The sequence below is a fragment of the Vitis vinifera genome, chromosome 7, assembly GCF_030704535.1.
Source record: "Vitis vinifera cultivar Pinot Noir 40024 chromosome 7, ASM3070453v1".
NCBI lineage: Eukaryota > Viridiplantae > Streptophyta > Magnoliopsida > Vitales > Vitaceae > Vitis > Vitis vinifera.
Window position 1 is genome coordinate 5,383,896 of NC_081811.1, and position 19,892 is coordinate 5,403,787.

A 19,892-nucleotide genomic window follows, 5' to 3' on the forward strand; every position below is an offset into this window, starting at 1 on the left:
ATGCAAAAAAGAAACAGTAATGCATTAAATTAAGAACTTAAGAGTGTGTTTAACAGTGATCACAAAAAAGTGTTTTCAACTGTTTTAACACAAAATATAAGGATTTTTACGTGACAAAAATATTAAAAGCGCTTCTTGGAATCATTGTTAAACGGAGTTTGGGATGAAATTTTTTTTCGTTGTTTTTCCTATTAAATTTTATTTCTTTTTAAAATACAAAATAAATGCATGTATGAAAAGGTTAAAAAAGTATACAAAGGAAATGAAATTAATAAATGGAAGGAGAAAAATTATAGAAGTAAATAGACTTTAGAGGAAAAAAAATTAAATAGTGAATTACCAAAAAAATTAAAGCGTAAATTATAAAACACACCCATGTATTTTTACTTGTGCCTCAATTTAATTCTTAATTTTTTTTTTCAAATTAAGTTTAACTATAAACTATGCTCAAATAATAGATCATTTTGTTAAAAAATTTTATAAAAAAAGAGTAAATAAAATCATGTAATAATGCATTAATTAAGATGTCATTGTAATAAGCATATGAGTATTAATATGAGGTTTTTATATAATATTTGGATATATCCTTTGTGATGTGAGCTTTTCTATTCATTTATGAAAAATTAAAATATGGTCTTAATAAATTTCCTTTTTTAAAAAAAATAAAATATGATAATCTAGATAGAAATAGAGGGAAAAAAATATAATAGAAAAAATAAGAAAAGAAAACTTTTTTTTTTAAAAAAAAAAAAATTGATGTTTAATGTGAATAGAATTAGAGAATAAAATAAAATTAAGAATAAAATGAAATTAAACTACAAATTTAAGCCCAATAACCCATTTTTTCTAAAACAAGTTCATATTTTTAAAACATGGAATACAATGGAAGAAAAAAAAAAAGGAGTGGAAGGTTAAACTGTATTTGGTGACTATCTTCCAAAACAATTCCAAAAAATAGTTTTTGAAAACAATTTTTAAAAATTATTTTATAATGTTTTGTTAAATAAAAGTTTATTTAAAAACATAAAATGTTATTAATTGTTTTTAATATTTTTAAATATGTTTTACAAAATATTTTTTATATCTAATGTTTTATTTTTAACCATTCTACATATATTTATATAATTATTTTTTAAAACAACCTTCAAAAATAAGTAAAAATAATAGAAAATAACTCAAAAATATTACCTAAAAACACTTTTATATATATATATATTTATGAAAAGAATATAGTTTTTGAATTAACAAACATGTTTTCTTGTTTTTTGGTTTTGGAGAACAGGAAACTATTTTTGAAAATAATTGTTAAATAAACCCTTAGAGTTTATTGAAAAATACTTTTTAAAACACTTCCCTAAATTAAAAATAAATAAATAAAATAGGACAAATTTTTATTAAATTTTTTTTTTTGAAAATATATTATTTTAAAAAAATAAATTTAAAATGTTTTTGGGTGTTTTTTAAGAGTATTATATGAAATAGTTGAAGAGACAAATATGCTAAATTTTTTTGCATCATATATAAATTACCAAACAAATCTTAATTTTGAAAATAATTAAGAATTATTCTTTCTCTCTCCTGTTAAAAAATTAATGTTCTAGTAAAATAATCAGAGTTGGTTTGAAATTCTTAAAAGGGGAAACCCCAAAGGAGATTCTTCAAACAAGAAAATTCATTTGGCCAGGCCTTGTTATAGGGAGTGAGGGATTGGGGAAATCTCTGCTGGGAATTGAAGAGTTTTTATTTTATTTTATTTATTCATTTATTTTTTGCCTAACTACACCACATGATTTTCCCAAATATATTTTTCATTTAGACCACCTGAATAAATAGTAAAATATACCAACTATTATAATTTCTCATTTAAATAATAATAATAATAATAATAAAATAATTTAAAATACAAGTATGATTTTTCTCCACTGTTTTTCCTATTAAAGTTTATCACTATTTAAAATATAAAATAAATGCATAAATGAGAAGGTTAAAAAAAAAATTCCAAGAAAGTTCAATCAATCATAAATATCCAGCCATTCTTACATGAGTTTTTCCATTCATTTATGATAGAAATTAAAGTATAGTGTTCATCAATTTCAATTTTTTTTCCAAAAAAAAAAAGTTTTAAAATAAAATATGTTTAATCTAGATATAAATAGAAAAATGGATGATAAAAAAAAGAATAGAAAATAAAAGAAAAGAAAACTTTTTAATTTTTAAATCAAATTAATGTTTAGTGTAAATAGAAATAGAGAATAAAATAAAAACAAATGTAAAATTAAATTAAAATACAAATAAATATAGTTTTAATATCTTTTTTCAAATGATTTCAACTCTAAACACATTCAAATAAATAGACCATTGGACAATCGAATGAAAAAAAAAAATGGTCTTAATAAATTTCAGTTTTCCATTATTTTCCAAAAAAAAAAAAAATTTTAAATAAAAAAACGAAATAGAAATAAGCAAAAATGAAAATAAAAAATAAAAAGAAAAATGAAAATAAAATAAAATAAAAATACAAATTTAAGCCCAATAACTTTTTTTTTCTCTCAAAATATAATGGAAGAAAAAACAGAGAATCAAATAAAGAATAAAAAATAGGAAATGTTTCAAAAAATAGTTTTGAAAAATAGTTTTTAATAAATGTTTTCTAATGGTATGTAGAATAAAAGTTTGCTTATGAACTTGAAATATTCTGCCTTTTTATGTTTTTTTAGAAAAAAAAAAGTATAGTGATTTATTTTCAATCATTCTTTATATATTTTATAATTACTTTTTGAAACAAGCCTAAAAAATTTGAAAATAATATAAAAATAACTAAAATACTTATAAGAAAACAATCTATTTTATGTTTCTAAGAAAAAAAACTTTTTGTTTTTTAGGTTATCAAATATATTTTCATATATGTTTTTTTTTTACTTAAAAACAAAAAATTGTTTTTGAAAATAGTTTCCAACATATACCTTTAAGTTATATTCGATTGATAAAATAATATAGAATAAGATATTTATTATATCACATTGCATAGGAAATACATATTTGATATATCTCGAATGAAATATCATGATATATTATATTGAATGGATATGATATAGCAAAACTAAGTACCTAATGGCATATGTTACCTTTATACTTATATTTAGTTTGTAAAATAAATAAAAATAAAAAATTATTTTTCAAGATCAATATTTGTTTAAAATAAAAATCATATTGTATTCTAATATTTACTAAAAAAAACATGAAATTTCTCCTATGACATAAAGAAATTGTTAAATATATAAAATTTAATAAATATTTATTTATTAATGATTTTCATGATTAAAATATTTAGAATTTATAAATAAATTTTTTATATTATATTATTCAATATATAATTTTTTATGTATTAAATAATATATGTTAGTATTATTTATAATATATTTTATATATATTTTTAGTTTTTTAATTTTCAATCAATTTTTTTTTTCAAAATAAGTAATATAAAAAATAAAAATAAAAAATAAAAAATAAATTTATGATTTATGGGATATATATTAGCTTACATCTTTACTTAGAATTAACATATTTCTTAATTTAAAATTAACATATCTAATATAAAAAATATATAAATAAAAAAATGAATAATATATTTCACCATTTATCATTTCTCGTATTTAATTGGATATAAAATAAGTGAAATATTTTATCATATCCCGTTAGCAATGAAATATAGACTCTTTTAACTAAAACCATGGAACGTGAACAAGCACGTGAGCGTTTTGTAGTAGCCTAATAAAATTTTTCTTCATCCATTCTTAAATTTTTTTCACATTTTTTTAGATAGAAATTAAAGATTTTAAAGTGTTTAAGTTTATTCTATTATATATTTTTTTACCAGGATTAAATAAATAATAATAATAATTAGAAAAAAGAAAAGAAAAAAAGAATAGGGCCTCTTCTTTGGTTTGACTTTCAAGGCAAATTCTGTCCGGTTCTTCTCCTTTATGAACATGACCCCGTCGGTAACAACTGTAGGTGGGCCCAGAAAAATACCCACCTAATATCTGAATGCATTGTAGCTTTTAGTAGAAGCCAAACAATCCAACAAAAATACTTTTTCAAGGGAAAAAAGAATTTATAAAAGTAGTACATTAATTTATTTTCTTGGAGGAAAGTTGATGGTGCATGCCAGCAGTTTTAGAGTGAACGGCCCAGATGGAGTTTGGAGAGATCCAATCTGATCTATCTGATCTATCTGATCTAGGTCATAAATGAATGGTTACTTAATATTGTATGATTCATTAAGTCAGCAGTGGCCCGTGGTTATAAAAGAAGAAAAATTATGTGGGAAAGGCCAATACTACCTGCAAGCCTGCGACCCATGTTCTGAATCTCTATTTATTTCAAGCCATAACAGCTACTCTGGGCTATCTCTAGAGCGAATGGCAAACACCATGAGAATAGCCGTGGAGGAGTTGTTTGTGGTTTTTTTCATGGCAAATGTGCTTATGTTCTGTGTTTCTTTTGCAACTGGAAAGCAGAATATGTCGGCAGTTGGAGACCCAGGAATGGCGAGAGATGGGCTGAGAGTAGCATTGGAAGCTTGGAACTTCTGCAATGAAGTTGGCAGTGAAGCTCCTGGCATGGGGAGCCCAAGAGCTGCTGATTGTTTCGATCTCTCAAGTAAGCTCAACCACAAAAGAATCAAAAGAGTAAAGAGAAGTGGGCGTTCATTATTTTACCTTTCCCCTGCATCAGATCAGCAAAACCTGCATTTTTTTTTTCTTTCCTTGATAAAGTTTACAGTATTCTCAAAAGAGTATTTGAGTAAATGCCTTCATTATTAGCTTCCATTTATTTGAGTTAATGTTCTAAATGCCAAAAGGTATTTGAACAAATTTTAATTACTGATACTAACTTTTCTTGCTCTGTATGAATGGGTCAGGTTCTTCTCTGAATCACATGGTGACAGAAGCTGATAACAAGCTAGGGGTGGGAAAGCAATTTCCTGGGTTGAGCCCTGGAGCTCTGAACAACCCGGACCTTTATGCAGCACAGAAGGAGCTGTATCTGGGTTCTTTATGTGAAGTTGCAGACACCCCAAAGCCATGGCAATTTTGGATGATTATGCTGAAAAATGGCAACTATGACACCAAGTCTGGTCTGTGTCCCTGGAATGGGAAAAAGGTACCTCCTTTTGGTCAAGGAAATTTCCCTTGCTTTGGACGTGGGTGTATGAATCAACCCCTCTTGTATCATCAACAAACATATTTATCAGGGGATGGTACAATGAGAGGAAGTTTTAATGGAACTTATGATTTGGGTTCTGATATTGGGGGTGGGCTCAATGGCATCTCTTTCTTTGAGGTTGTTTGGGAGAAAACAGTTGGTGTTGGAAGTTGGGTATTTAATCATAAGCTCAAAACTTCAAAGAAGTATCCCTGGCTGATGCTGTACCTCAGGGCTGATGCAACCAAAGGCTTCTCTGGAGGGTATCATTATGACACCAGAGGAATGCTCAAAATTGTAAGTAGAAACTCGCTACAGTCTAGTATTTCTTGGTAAATAATTCAAAACCCCATTTAGATTTTTTTTTTTTCTACTCCTCTTCAATGGCCAAGACTTAAAAAAAAAAAACAAAAAAAAGGAGAAAAAAGAAAAAGGATAGAACCAATTCTCTTTTCCTAGAAGTTTTTGTGATGATTAGATAGATCTTCTCTTCCTAACTTCTTCTGAAAAATTGATCCTTTGATAAAATACAGATAGAAGTCCCCACACGGACAGCTAACTGGTTTCCTCTAATCTCAACCAAAGCTGATTTCATTTCAATTATAAATTTGAAGACAGGGCAATGCATTATTAATTAGTAAATTTTCATTGTCTTTTTTGCATGAATTGAATAATGACATGGTCTTTCTGAACCGAAATCTATATACTTATCCCATCAAACATATGTGCCCTTTTTTTTTCTCCCCTTTATTGTAGTTTAGAATTTTCAACTGGGTTGGTTTCAACTGGTACATAGTCTACATGAAACAGATAGACAGATCCAGTGAAGGTCCTAATGTTATATGGTTTTTAAATAATGGAGTAGACAAGCCCTACATTTGAGGTTTGGTGACACATTTCTTTGTATTATTTTACATTATCATGTATCAAGTAGGATCGGAAAAGGGCAAAAAAGAAGAAAGAAATGGACATTTCCCAATTTGGAGTCCATCTAGTTTTCAATCTATTGTTTCTCAACTACTTTTAGGTAATTGAAGAATGTTAGAGCCTGTCCATTGTCTACTCCATATTCCGTTACTTACAAGTTGAGTTGATTTTCAGCTTCCAGAGTCACCTAATTTCAAGGTCAGAGTGTCTTTGGATGTGAAGCAAGGGGGAGGGCCCAAGAGCCAATTCTACCTTATAGATATTGGCAGTTGCTGGAAGCACAATGGTGAGCCCTGTGATGGCGACGTGGTCACAGATGTAACCAGATACTCTGAGATGATCATAAACCCTGCAACTCCTGCATGGTGTAGCCCCAAGGGCCTGCAGAACTGCCCTCCATACCATATCACTCCAAACAACACAAAGATTCACAGGAACGACACAGCCAATTTTCCATACTCAGCTTATCACTACTACTGTGTTCCTGAGACTGCCCAGTATGCAGAGAAACCTTTCAGCACTTGTGATCCTTACAGCAATCCACAGGCACAAGAGTTGGTTCAGTTGCTGCCTCACCCCATATGGGCAGAGTATGGCTATCCCACCAAACAAGGGGATGGTTGGGTTGGTGATGCCAGGACTTGGGAGCTTGATGTGGGTGGGCTTTCCAGTAGGCTCTACTTCTATCAGGTCAGTAATATGTAAACATCTCATAGAAAAGTTGTCATGGACTTATCTGATTGATACCCTTCTTCTGTTGCAGGATCCAGGAACCTCTCCTGCTAGGAGAATATGGACATCCATTGATATGGGGACCGAAATTTTTGTTACTGACAAAGAAGAAGTTGCGGAGTGGACTCTCAGTGATTTTGACGTTATCCTCACATCTCCAAATCCATAAATCAAGTTTCTTGATTTTTTTTTCCTTTTTCCCATTGATGTTTTACTTATTCTTTCTCTCAAGTTAAACAAGAGGAAGAAAATGCCTTCTGTGATTCCCACAGATACAAACCTTGGGATGGGGAAGCTGAACAGGCCGAAAAGGGCAGGGCTTCATCATCCATGAGGCTTACATGTAACAATATCAGTTCAAAGAATCCAAAGGAATGGATTTTTAGCTTTGATCCCAAACTCAATGGAAAGCTTGATGATTTACATTACATGAACATCTCCGAATTATTCAAAATGGAAGCTAATATTTTCTGAGACAGTGATGCCTGGGGAAAATGGTTCCAGGCAACTTGTAACTGGAATCAATAAGCTAGACTCTGTTTAATGTTTTGAATCTCTGGACCACATCAAAGGAGGAAAAAGAACAAAAATAGAAGTTTAAAGAAAAAGCAATGTGTGTTTGACATCTGCAATACATGCAACAAACAGTTAACATCAAGTTAGTTAGGATGTGGGAAAAAGATATTCTTACAACCATGTGGGTTGAGCACCTAACTTGTACCAAATTTTTAATGTCAACTTGACAGATGATCATCCACAGAGGCAGAAACCTCCTGTTTTGTAATAAAATGAGAAGGGGGGATGTTCAATTGTCCTGATAGGAGATCCTCAAAGATTTTTATGTTCTCCTTGCATGTGATATCCCACTTCTGAGGTCTGTGTTGACTCTTGTCCATGCATGAAACACACCCTTTTGTCAACCTTCCAACAAAAAGATGGAAGTAATTTGGATGTTAGGTGAACCATTGTTGAGTAAAAATGCTAAAAATTCTGGATATTTGTCCAGAGGCAAGAAATAGAAAACACTGCCATACTAGAATCAAGTGTCCGCACATGTCCCACCTGGATTCCAAGTTGCTTCCGCCCTTGCCCATCGGAATTCAGCTTGATTTTCAACTGACGATCTGATTATGGCAATAGCTAGGAGAAAATATAGTTTTTTGCAGGAAGGTTGCATGCTGGAAACTTTGGCAGACATGATAGTTTCTGGTGAGTGCAGAGATGGGTGGTTTAAGGTTGGTCTGGGGCATCCATTTGCTATATGTACACTGAAGTCATTTCCTTTTCAGGGACCTATTGCTAGGCTGTTTTGCTAATCACCCAAGGTAAAGAAAGAAAGGAAATAATAGCAATAATGGGATGGATTCAGAGTAGTGGTAGTACGGTACTGGAAGGATTGCAGTACAGTCCACACTTAGTACAAGCAAAATGGGTAGTACATTATGAAGTGGTCAAACTAGAATGTGATAGTACAAGGGTGTACTATTCCCCTCCTCTCCTTCCTTTTGGGGAATACGGCTTGCACAGTAACACATCTGTGCATAAAAAGAGTACTTTGGTGGTTTGGAGATGAAGGAGATGATGTAGAGACAGAGGGGAAGAAGGTGGGCTTGAGATTGAAGCGCGAAAACACAGTAAAAACAAGGTAAAAGTAAATGGAGACAAGAGGAAGACGGGGACGAGGTAGTGCATGGATGGAACTATTAACAGAAGAATGTTAAGCTGTTTTTGCTCTACCCATGCACTGCCTCTTCCCTGGCTCTGTCTCTCCTTTACTCCTCCCTTTTTCTTTTTCTTTTATTGATCTCTGTGTATTAAATTATTAATCATACTCTGCTTTTAGATTTTGGAACTTCCATGAAATTGAAATGTATTCAAAGTTCAAATCCCTTCTTCTCTACACATGTAGAATAGAAGGTTTGGTTAGTAATTTTAGGAGTCCAGACAAAATTGCCTCCCACAAGTATTGTCACTGTGGTTCATCAAATCTCATCCCCAGAACACTCATTCTCACACACAGCGCATTTCACATGCCACCCATGATGCACAAGATACTTGACAAAATAACAACTTTCCTGATTAATCACCCCCAACAAAGGATCTGTGTTGCAGAGGGAAACAGACCCCTTCTCATATCTGTGGAGGGCTTCCCTCCACGTGTCATTCCCAGTTGGCTCGACACCAACAATATCACCTTTTTGAGATTGTTTTACGATCAAAATAGTTCTCTCTTATGCTTCTTTTGAATTGGATACTGTGGATGGGCACAAGGAGAAACTAAGACAGGCACAGGCACACTCGCGGGCTCAACCACAATTGAATGAATAGATGGCCAGTGACACAGCAGACTATGAAATGGGCAGGGGCCATTCTGTTTGGGTTTGAAGCTTGGGCTCTCTTATCATTTTATTGAAATGGGCTCCTTTCTATGATCCACGCAGAAAATGTGTCAAATTCAAGGCGGCCCGGCCAGTTCTATGCCAAGGGAACAGATCTATACACTGTACAGCGTTTGGGCTGGATGGTGCCTCAGCATCCACTACCGGGGATGATCATGGGTCCAATGATGCCAAAATGGATAGCAAAGAAAAGGGTTTTGTGCAGGAAGGAACTTTTTTTATACTAGACTGGCTTTTATTTGTTGTAATCTTGTATTACTTTTGGTCTAATATAACAAAACTTTCTGAAAATATACAAGCAATGTTGTGATGCTTTCTGTTTATTATGATGAACCTTCTTGGGACTCTTTATTATGTCTTATTAGATGCCCAGGACCAATAATAATACCATTTTGAAATAGGTGAGACATTAATAGTAGATCATTTTCAGCAGCAACTCAGGTTTCAGACATCCATAAACATGGTGTAACCAGGTGGTTGCTTGATACACTCTTCAGCACATTTCTCATTCATCATACTAAATCAAGAAACATCTGATAACCAAGTGAAACATGGGATGTTATATTTTGGGAATCAGAGTTCTCCAAATTTGGAAGTTTTATCCTTCTGAAATGCAGTCACTAGCAATTTCTGATTTACAATTGAGAAGAGATCATTACCCTGACAACATACTAAAAGTTCTAAATAAGAAAAACCAATGCACTAACCATAGTCCAGCTGTAATGTTCATTGCTGAGCATGAGCTGAATTAAGAATCAACTGCTTTGATGAATGGTTATTGACCCCACTGATCACTTTATGTCCAATTGAACCAGCAACCTGTAATCACATACTCAGCAAGATCAGAGAATCAATGTACTCCAAATTGCTTTTAGTAATAATAACAGACCACAAAAAGACAAGTAGAGAGCCAAACTACATAGAATTTTGCCCATTTGCTATGGCAACTATTTTGCAAATGTTGATAGCTTCGTCAGTTAAGAGGTGGAAATGTAATATTCCTTTTTTCCCTGCAGTGTCAACCAAAAACCAAAACTCTTACTTCAACCCTAAACTTGTTAGAAGTATGATGGTAAGAGAATCATTTACTTCAGAAGCCCAACCAAGGAATTTGGAACATCAATTTGGAAGAGATGATGGAAGCAGGAGTATACATAGGCTTATAAACAGTGGAAAGCCATCTTAGAGGTTTAAGTTTGTTTCCTGCAATCTATTTTTCAAAAACAACATATATGGGTTGATGATGATGTTCCAAACTCATTTTCAATTTGTTCAATAGATTGCTTCTGGGAGAAAAAAGAGGAGTCATCTCCATTTTCTTCGGCATGTTTGTGGAGGATCACTGCAAACCGATTTCCCTGAATATTCATAATTCCTATTTATTACATACACAGTTAGCTTACAGGCTACAGCATGATAGATACAAAAGAACAGGGAGCAACAAAGGATGGAAGAAAGGCCAAGAAGGATGCAGGAGAGGTGGTGAGAAAAGACAGATGACCCTGATTCAACTAAACATAGGGTCATCTGCAGAGGGGGAAGGTGCAGCAGGACTCATGTAGCCAACTGCAAACCATCCAGAAAAAGGTTTATGGAGTTGAATTGAGTTAAGACAGATGCTTCACGAAAAATAGAAACTTTCCAGACTTTGAGTATTCTGTGATTATGCAGGATAAAAATACTGTTTTTCGGAACACAGTTGACAATCCAATGTAAAAACTGCATTTTGATGACTCTGCAGATGTTTCAGGCCAAAGTGAATAATAGGGGTCAGGGACTATAACTTTAGAAGATTTCGGTTTAATTCTAAAGAGATTTTAGACAGAAATACAATCAGAAACCCAATGATGTAACAATTCCCTGATGCTGTGTTTGGTTGCTGAGAACTGGAGGAAAAGACAAGAAAATAAAAGGATGACCACAGCCATATATTTTCCAAATCTGGATCCTTGAGAAACAGAAAAACAACAAATCAGAAATTCATGGAAGATCTCAAATTTTCTCAACAACCAAAAGTAGCTCCAATGCTTTGACCTGAAGAGATGAATCGGAGAAAGCCCTAAAACAATATATGCCAAGATGTTTAAACAAACAGCAGAGAGAACCATAATCAAGCTGTCATTAGAATCATTCATGGGATGCAGAATATAAGATGATGAGAATTGATAAATAAAAAGGAAAAACAGGAGGTACCCAGATGCATAAAGCATCCAATAAGGCAAATGGTGCAACAAAATTGAAAGTCTCTGCCAATAATTGGTAAAGAGATTGCATACTTGTGATCTTGGTCGGTCCAACACTCGAGTTGAACGCAGGGCTGAGCCTCACCCAGTTTATGATCCATTTCACCAGACTCGATGAACTGCAAATCCTGCAAGAGAATAACATAATGTTTCTCAACCTCCTCCGCACTCTTCCCTCCCACCATGGCTGCCACGACCTTCCACCGATCTGGGTCTCGTTCATCCACCACTGCCAGAGCTAGCTCAAACGACTTGTTCTCCTCCCAACTCCATTCACACAAAACATTTGGAAAATCATCCATACCACCCACGGGCCTCTGCAACCCCTTCCCTATCCCTTTTGATTTGATTTTATTAGGAAATTAAGGAAGGCCCAATCATTCACTCACATTCTAGTACTCATCGAAACAAAAATCATTGGGGGAGAATCTTTTCTGGGACTCTGTTTGATTCTCTCCTTTATCAGATTCTAGAAACCCCGTGTTTGTGGAGGGTGTCAGATAAACTACTACCTGCAAATATTTTTCTGTTTTCCCCTTTGTTTTTTGTTTTTGTTTTTCTCCTCCCTATTCCACTTATATGATATACCCACAAAGCTGTCAGTCATACGATCACAGAAAACACCCTAAAATTTTTGAAATTTTAAAGCCATGGTCATATAATTGGAAAGTAAATATCCCATAACAGACAACCAAATCCACCATTCACAGTTTGTTGCCAAAGCCAGAATCCGGATCTCATTAAACATTTCCTTTTTACCAATTCTAGCTGGATCCCAATTGGTTTTGGATCCGAAACCCTGGCATCACATTCAAATCTGAGGTTAGTAAGTCTAATAATGGAAAAGAGCCGACAATTTTTTTTTCCCAAGCAACTTTAATTAGCATTTTCTAGCTTGCAAGACAAGAAAGAGACCCTTGTGGGTGGGATTGATTGCCCATTCCCTTGATTTTTCTAGGTTATCAAGCAATCACAACAAGGTCATTTTCAAAGACTTTTTCTTGGGTTGGAAAAGACTCTGAGAGGTAAAAGAAAATGAATCAATGGCTCCAAACTGTTCAAAAGAAAACTTTATTTTCCAGTTTTCCGCATTGGCTGCGTCAGCAAGTGAAAATTAGTCTAATCATCTCAAATTTCTTTCCAATTTTTCTCTTCCTTCCATTAAGTTATTCGGGTAGGATTAGCCTTTTTGTTAGATACTGTTCACCTGTCTCCTTCAATCCGGACATTTTCGGACCCAGTCGGATTTGCATCATATCTCTGGGCTTTGCTCATCCCCTCATCTACGTCTCTCTCTTTATTCAGTCATATTCCTATCCAATCTGAAACAAGTCGTATGGGTGGGGGTTTTAGCTCTCTATAATTTTAATTTTTTTAATATTTTGTTATTAGTGCGGTGAGACAGAAAATGGACAACTCTTATAAATAAAAGGGAGATTCATGCCCACGATGGATCTGTTCTAGAAGGCGTTGGAAAGGCACTATTTTCCTCCGGTCGTGGATGATGGCCATGGGATATAAATTCCTCTTCCTTTTTTGCTTACACGATACGACTTTCCCGGTGTGTATCCTTCTAGAAATGGAGCATCCTATGCGTGGAGAAGGAGCTCTTCCTCAAAGGTCAATGGTGGATAATTCTACGGCAGGATTATGTGATGAACACCTTGACCATCTTGATGTAAGACCAAGGCCCCATGTGATAACACCTTACCTTATTCGTGTGACACGTTTTATCCATGATTACTCTCACGTTTAAAGCACGTTGCATGTCGTATCTATGATTACTTTCATGTTAAAAACTTAAAACACGTTGCATCGTGACTGCCTAGGATGTTGCACCCACAATTGCCTAGGACAAGCGAGGTCGGAGGGTAAATTTTGTGATTGTAACATGATCCATATTCATTATCATGGTTAAAGAGTTGCCTCAAACGGATCATTTGCACCCGAATTGTAGTGCTTAATAGTAGGGATCGCAATTCATGTTGGTAGATGTCATGTAACTTATTTAATAATTAGGTTGAAGTTCTTCTTATTTGAGTCAATATTATTAACCTCATCAACTGTACTTATGACTTGATTGAATGCATATTAACATGAATTTGATCGAAGCACGGTTATATTCAACCAAAGCTCGTGAAAAATATATCAAATTAAAACCGAATGAACAAATTGTATCTTACTTTGCTAACCCTAGTTAGACTTAAATCATGACAACAAAAAATTACAGTTGGGTAGGAATCTAAATTGGATTAGCTTTATTTCTTACCAATACAAGGGCCCCAATTGATTATGCAGCAAAGTGCTCTAAATGGGACCCGTGCCCACATCAATTACCGGTTAAAGTTAGTAGGCAGATTCCACAAGCTAGGACAAAATACAATAATTCCAAGCCTAAAAAATATGGGAGACTGAGACTCAAATGTTCTGCTTGCAATTGAAACACCATAGGAGAAAGGATGCGATTGCGTCCATCTCTTGCTGCAAAAGAAGAGCATCTATGAAAACATCCAGATTCTCTCCCTGCATCACATCATTTACTGAATGATGAGTGATGCCAACACGGTGATCAGTGACACGCCCTTGGGGAAAGTTATAGGTTCGGATGCGCTCAGATCTGTCCCCACTACCAATCTGCACAAGATGTCAGATCCGATCATTCTAGGGAAAGGGGAGAAAACCAAGACAACTTATCTGTGTCTCGTAAGTATTGGTACCTGCTCCATACGAAGTTTTGAACGATCCTTCTGAATTCTAGACCTTTCTATTTCATATAGCTTTGCACATAGTACCTTCAGTGCTTTGGCCTTGTTCTATCAAAACATCCAAAAGAGGAGAGAAAATAAGGAGGAAGAGTAAGCAGAACCAATAGGGAGAGCGAATATAATGCAGTCTGCAGAATACTAAATATGTTTGCCTGATAATATGGTGCACAAAAGAAAAAGGCATTCAACTTCAGTCTCACCATCCATACTGAAATGGGAGTCAAACATTGATATTCAGGTAAAGTTACAGCATACATACAAATAACCGTGCCAAAAAAGACACAAGCAAGAGCCCACTAGAGAAGCATTATCCTAACTCTGATGCTAAATGCAATGGAAGGCTCTTTATATTATGCTGTTAATTTTCTAAATCAGCAACAAAACTCACAGCTAAAGTACATAGAAGCAACATTAAGCGATATGCATTCCTATATTAGATATGTTTGTTTCAAAAGGTGGAAAATCTACTCCAGAGCTCAAGGGCGCTAAGAAAACATAACAGTGGCAACCATTAAAATCTCTTACCATATGCTGGGATCGTTCATCTTGTATGGCGACTGTCATCCCAGATGGAATATGAGTTATCCTAACAGCACTGTTTGTAGTATTTGCATGCTGACCACCTGAACCACCAGATCTGTAGGTATCAATTCTCAAATCTTCATTCCTCAACTGGACATCTACCTGAAAAAGCCTCAAAATATGATAAATTAAACAAATTACACAAATATGATAATCCTTAACCTCAAAAGAGAACAAAGCAGAGGGAGAATAAAGAATCTCAAAGTATTACATCTACTCCTAAGAATTCAGGTGGCATAAAAAACCAGGAAAATAGCCATAAAATTATCAATAATGGAATTCAAACAGGAAAAAATTGAGGTACTAAACGAAAATCTCATGTTGTTAAATCTAATAATATTCACATAGCACAGCACATCAGTTTAAAATGGCTAGAACCTCATCAGCCTGAGGGAGAATAGCAACTGAAACAGCACTGGTGTGAACACGCCCTGACTTCTCTGTAACTGGAACTCGCTGCCAAATAAAAAAACATTGTAATTTCTGTCGGTAAACAAAACTGTGTATTGAACAGGCAGTAGTGGCAGAACCTGAACTCGATGAATTCCACTCTCAAATTTAAGCTTCCCATATACACCAGATCCTGAGATTGCTCCACTAGCTTCCTGGCATTTACAAGTCATAAAACTTGTTTAACAGCTGGAAGATGGAATTCCTTTTTCATTATACCAATCTAAATACAAGCTTGGTACCATCTAAACAGGTGATCTTTGGATCAAACTCCTAAAAGAATACCAAGCATGAGTTTCACAACTAAGCAAACCTATCTAGGATGAATTCAATTCAAAGTCGATGTAAAACTTCAGTTAGAATATTTAAAAATCCTTGTGCAGTTCAAGTAAAAAAACACACATAGAAACCAACAGTTCCAATTCATCTCCATCTAATTTTAGCATCAGAATAAAGGCGGACCACAGAAGGGGGTACCTTATATCCTTTAAGATCAGATTCAGTTATATCTACCACTTCAAACTTCCAACCGTTCTTCTGTGAGTATTTCTCATACCTGTTGTCATTTAAATAAAAGGCCAGTCTCTAATAAGAACTTGATAAAAGGAATAGTAAGGCACAGTGATTTTTATAATGTGGCAATAACTCACATTTTAAATATGTCCATTGCAAACAAAGAAGCCTCCTCTCCTCCGGTCCCTGATTCAAACTTTGTCAAAAGTAATTTTAAGAAAAATATGCCTGAGAGATACTGGACACGGAAGGGCCACCAAGAAAGCATGTCTCCATGAAACTTAGATTCAGATGCCCTTATCTACAAGTATTTATTACCTGCTCTCACCTCCAAAATGCAGTCCCTTTCATCAGCTTCATCCTTGGGAAGTAATGATTTTAGCAGCAGATTCTGCAGCCTTTTCTCTTCCTCTGCTGCCTGACCCAGTTCCTCAGCTGCCATGTTAAGCATGTCTTTATCTTCTGAACATTCAGCCATGAGTGACTTCAAACCATCAATCTCCTACAGAAAAGGAAAGACCTCATTACCTCAAGCATCCACCACCTACTACTTCCCCCAAAAGAAAAAAAAATAGTAAGAACCAGGGGAAGTAAACAAGCGCAGAAGCTCCAGCTAGAAAAAGATGGAAGATGTGAACTGCAGCCAATATAATTGATACCAGCAAGGTTCATTCACTGAATTTACACCTGGTTAAAGAGCAGCAAAGAAAAAGACTAGCAAATGCTGGAACTTATAAGCCATGATGTCTCTCTCTCTCCAGCGGAGTATGGCTAAATGAAGGCCACTAACAAAAGTTACAGTATAAAGTAACATTAGATATGATCATAACCCTACACAATAGTTCAACACATTATCAATCAGGTCAGACAATCCCATGATATATGAACTTAAAAACCAATGTTCTTCACATATATGAGGTGTTAGACTACCAACTACACTACCGACAATCTACAAACTGGGCCTTGCTATATACATGTGTGTGAAAAGTTGAATAAACATGTAAGCATGTCATATTTCCTTCATAGTTCATTTACCAGCCATTGAAACAAGTGTACAAAGATAGAAGATAATGTAAAGGGCATGCGGCAACTAATTACCTTCTGTTTATTCCTCAACTCAGTTATATGTTCGATTGAACTTCTGAGTTTCCGAAGCTCCTTATTAGCCCTAGCATACTCCACTGGTGAGGCTTCTGGCTGTCTTTAGTTAACACCAAAAAGTCAAATAAAAAAAATGAATAAAAATGCTGCACTCAATTACCATTTAACTGAAAAAACCAAACAGAATAAACAGAAAATAGAAATATAAACAATATAGAACAGGTCCCAAAACATTAGAAAGCACCTAAAAGGCACTTGCTTGCCTAGTCAACAAATATATACTTTTTCATCTCTTTCCACTGGGTCAATATATAACACCTATTTACTAAAGACAAAGAGAAAAACTGAACCTCTTGTAAAGCATATGAAATAAATACATTCATGGTGGCCCTTATGATAGAAAAATAAACTTAAGAAAGGAAGGCAGGGATCAGTTGTTTCATAATTGTAGGATTCAATATCACTGAAACAGGAACAAAAGTTATCCTCACTTAGAAAACACAACGGAATCAACATTACCCGGTTTATAAAATCTTGAAGATAAGCACTCCTGTGTTCAATAGCTGACAGCCTTTGTTCCATAATCCCAATAAGATCAGTGGAAAGTTGAGGTTGTAATTCTGCCATTTTGAAGAATAAAAAAATGATCACAACAACATACATCCGTAAGACATCATAGTATCTGGGCTTTAACTTGGATACTCAAAAAATGAAATCAAATCATGTAAGAACAAACAACGAATGCCCTGACATCTGGGTGCTTAAAAAACAATTGATCATCACCTGAACATTTTTAATCAAAGCAAAACAATTTTTTTTTTTTTGGATTCTCAATCCTACGTACCATAACCACCACCACCAGCAGCGCCGAAAGTTCAAAAAACAAAGAAAAAAGAGAAACGCCGTAACATGCCAAAACACGATTTTGATTTCTAATACGAAAAATAATTACTTATAAAAGTGCATAAATCTACGAGAATCAGTGTATAGAAACCCTAAAAAGCGAAGAATTAAAGAAAAAACGGAGAAGGGTACCAGTGGAGTATGGGCGGATGAAGGAGAAAGGGGTTTTCGCCATAGTCGAATGAAGAAACCCATTTTGAATTTGATAAGTTGTATAGGATGCGTAAAGAGTTCCAATTTGTTTCAAAAACCCTCCTCCTCTGCTTCTCATGTTAAACCCCACTGCTTGCCTCTGTCTTCTTCTCTAGAGAGAAACCAGAAAAGTTCACAACTTTTTGTACAATAAACCCCACGGGCTGGGCTGGGAAGGTAGCCTTATTTAGGCCTATCGGACAATAAAAGAAAACAGGGACAGAGTGTTTTTACCTTTTTATTTATTTTTAATTGTTTAAAGATTATTTTTAAAATATATTTAAAAAATTAAAAATAATTTAAAAATATTTCATATTTTCAAATAATTTTTTGTTTTATAAAAAATCAAATAACAGTGTGGACCCCGCATTTCGGCTCATGCGTTTCCCACTCGATGGCGAGCTCGATTTTTACTTGAAAAATTGATTTGTTGACTAAAAATGACTTGGAGTCGCCACTTATTTTTGTTTTATATTTAAAAGGGTAAACAAAATAAGAAAGAAAACCCTAAGTGTGACTCCTTGTTTTGGAAAAGATGGTCTGTGAAAAACCAGATCGGGTTCGGGGGTCAGGTTACTTATCAGGAAGGTACGGAAAAAAACCGTAGCACCCTTCTAAGTCCCTAAAGTCGGGTCTCTACTAATAAAATGAAGTTGACGTGACAATTGATGAGTAAGTCAATGAATACCTTGAATGATCATGCACACGTAAGAATCGAGACATGTATAGACAACGATTAGAGGGAAAATGGGTACATACCTGGGCAACGAGCCACCATGCGCTATCCATAGAGAGGGTTAGTACACCATATAGAGCACAAAACATATCCATGCATCACTAAACAGGGATTAGAATTGTTCGAAGAAAAACTGGATTTTTTAAATTCATTTGAGAATCAGAATCTTATAAATTATTCGAAAATTGGATTCTTAGGAATTAAATGTAAGAATGAGAACTTTTAGAAATTAAATTTGAAAGAAAATTGGGATTTTGAAGGGTTATTTGAAAGTTCGGGATTTTTAAGAAAAATTAAGTTACGAAGATCGGGATTATGGGAGTTAAATTTTGAAAGGGATCGGAATCTTAAGTTATTTGAGACATGGAAATTATGAAGGTTGATGTGTAAAAAATGGATATCTTAGAAATCATTCGAAGACAAAATCTATAGAAATAATGAAATAGATGATAATAATAATGACGATAATAAGTAGCGGGGTAAATACGGGAATTGGAGCATGGGAAACTAGAAATTAAGTTCGGAGATAGGACAATTGGAAATTCAAATAGCTAAATTCAGGAATCGGAATTTTGAAGAATTAGACTCTAATGATTGAAATTTTTAAGAGAAATAAATGGGTAAGTATGGAGTAATGTTACCGATTAATCAAAACAATATTTGGGTGGATGAATGTAGGATAATGATTCCAATTGAGTAACATAAGGTTTAAGCGGATTATTGAAATATTAAATTATCAAAATAAATATGGGATAATGATCCTAATAGATGGAAATAAGGTTTAAACGAAATATTGAAAAATTAGGTTAAGGCACGGGATTTTCGAAGGATTAGACTTTAAATAGATAGGTAAATAGGGGTGGATAATTCTAATGAATGAAAAATGAGATTTGAACTAATTATTGAAGAATTAAGTTAAGGCATGGGATTTTCGAAGGATTAGACTTTAAATAAGTAAAGGAACATAGGATACTAATTCTGATTAAAGAAAATAACATTTAGACAAATAGTGGGGTTTTAGGATTGAGAATTAAATTATGACATTGGATCTTTTAAAAGGGGCGGATTTTGGATAAATAAACTAATATAGGATGATAATACTAATTAACGAAAATAATCATTTAAACCGAATAAAAAGAAT

The 19,892-nt window shown here is 34.0% G+C and overlaps 3 protein-coding genes, 1 long non-coding RNA gene and 1 other non-coding gene across 7 annotated transcripts; 2 read left to right on the plus strand and 3 right to left on the minus strand.

The window, feature by feature from the left end:
* Positions 1 to 4,092: 4,092 nt before the first annotated feature.
* On the plus strand, positions 4,093 to 7,295 carry LOC100255480 (uncharacterized). The gene is made up of 4 exons (XM_002281596.4): positions 4,093 to 4,662; positions 4,925 to 5,505; positions 6,310 to 6,825; positions 6,899 to 7,295. The coding sequence occupies exons 1-4, from the start codon at positions 4,251 to 4,253 to the stop codon at positions 7,034 to 7,036; spliced, it is 1,647 nt and encodes a 548-aa protein (XP_002281632.2). The 5' UTR covers positions 4,093 to 4,250; the 3' UTR covers positions 7,037 to 7,295.
* A 148-nt stretch (positions 7,296 to 7,443) lies between these two features.
* Positions 7,444 to 8,303, minus strand: LOC109122925 (uncharacterized). 2 transcript variants are annotated; one of them, XR_009466023.1, is made up of 2 exons: positions 7,930 to 8,303; positions 7,444 to 7,788 (listed from the first exon to the last, which is right to left on the minus strand). It is a non-coding gene; the product is annotated as an uncharacterized LOC109122925 (long non-coding RNA). The 2 variants fall into 2 exon arrangements; XR_002030464.2 differs by having other exon boundaries at positions 7,902 to 8,303.
* Positions 8,304 to 8,530: 227 nt separating this feature from the next.
* MIR408 (microRNA MIR408) lies at positions 8,531 to 8,637 on the plus strand. The gene has a single exon (NR_127824.1). It is a non-coding gene; the product is annotated as a microRNA MIR408 (primary transcript).
* Positions 8,638 to 9,800: 1,163 nt separating this feature from the next.
* Positions 9,801 to 12,303, minus strand: LOC100250300 (protein RADIALIS-like 4). Of its 2 annotated transcripts, none has more exons than XM_002281761.4 (2): positions 11,543 to 12,303; positions 9,801 to 10,085 (listed from the first exon to the last, which is right to left on the minus strand). In XM_002281761.4, exons 1-2 carry the CDS (start codon positions 11,809 to 11,811, stop codon positions 10,058 to 10,060), a joined length of 297 nt encoding a protein of 98 aa, XP_002281797.1. In that variant the 5' UTR covers positions 11,812 to 12,303; the 3' UTR covers positions 9,801 to 10,057. The 2 variants fall into 2 exon arrangements, with proteins under 2 accessions (XP_002281797.1, XP_059593936.1); XM_059737953.1 differs by having other exon boundaries at positions 9,801 to 10,276; positions 11,543 to 12,246.
* Positions 12,304 to 13,739: 1,436 nt separating this feature from the next.
* On the minus strand, positions 13,740 to 18,182 carry LOC100252061 (peptide chain release factor 1, mitochondrial). Its single transcript, XM_002274031.4, has 11 exons — positions 17,956 to 18,182; positions 17,440 to 17,540; positions 16,918 to 17,016; positions 16,138 to 16,321; positions 15,957 to 16,005; positions 15,784 to 15,862; positions 15,387 to 15,461; positions 15,235 to 15,312; positions 14,800 to 14,958; positions 14,227 to 14,322; positions 13,740 to 14,143 (listed from the first exon to the last, which is right to left on the minus strand). The coding sequence occupies exons 1-11, from the start codon at positions 18,092 to 18,094 to the stop codon at positions 13,928 to 13,930; spliced, it is 1,275 nt and encodes a 424-aa protein (XP_002274067.2). The 5' UTR covers positions 18,095 to 18,182; the 3' UTR covers positions 13,740 to 13,927.
* Positions 18,183 to 19,892: the final 1,710 nt, after the last annotated feature.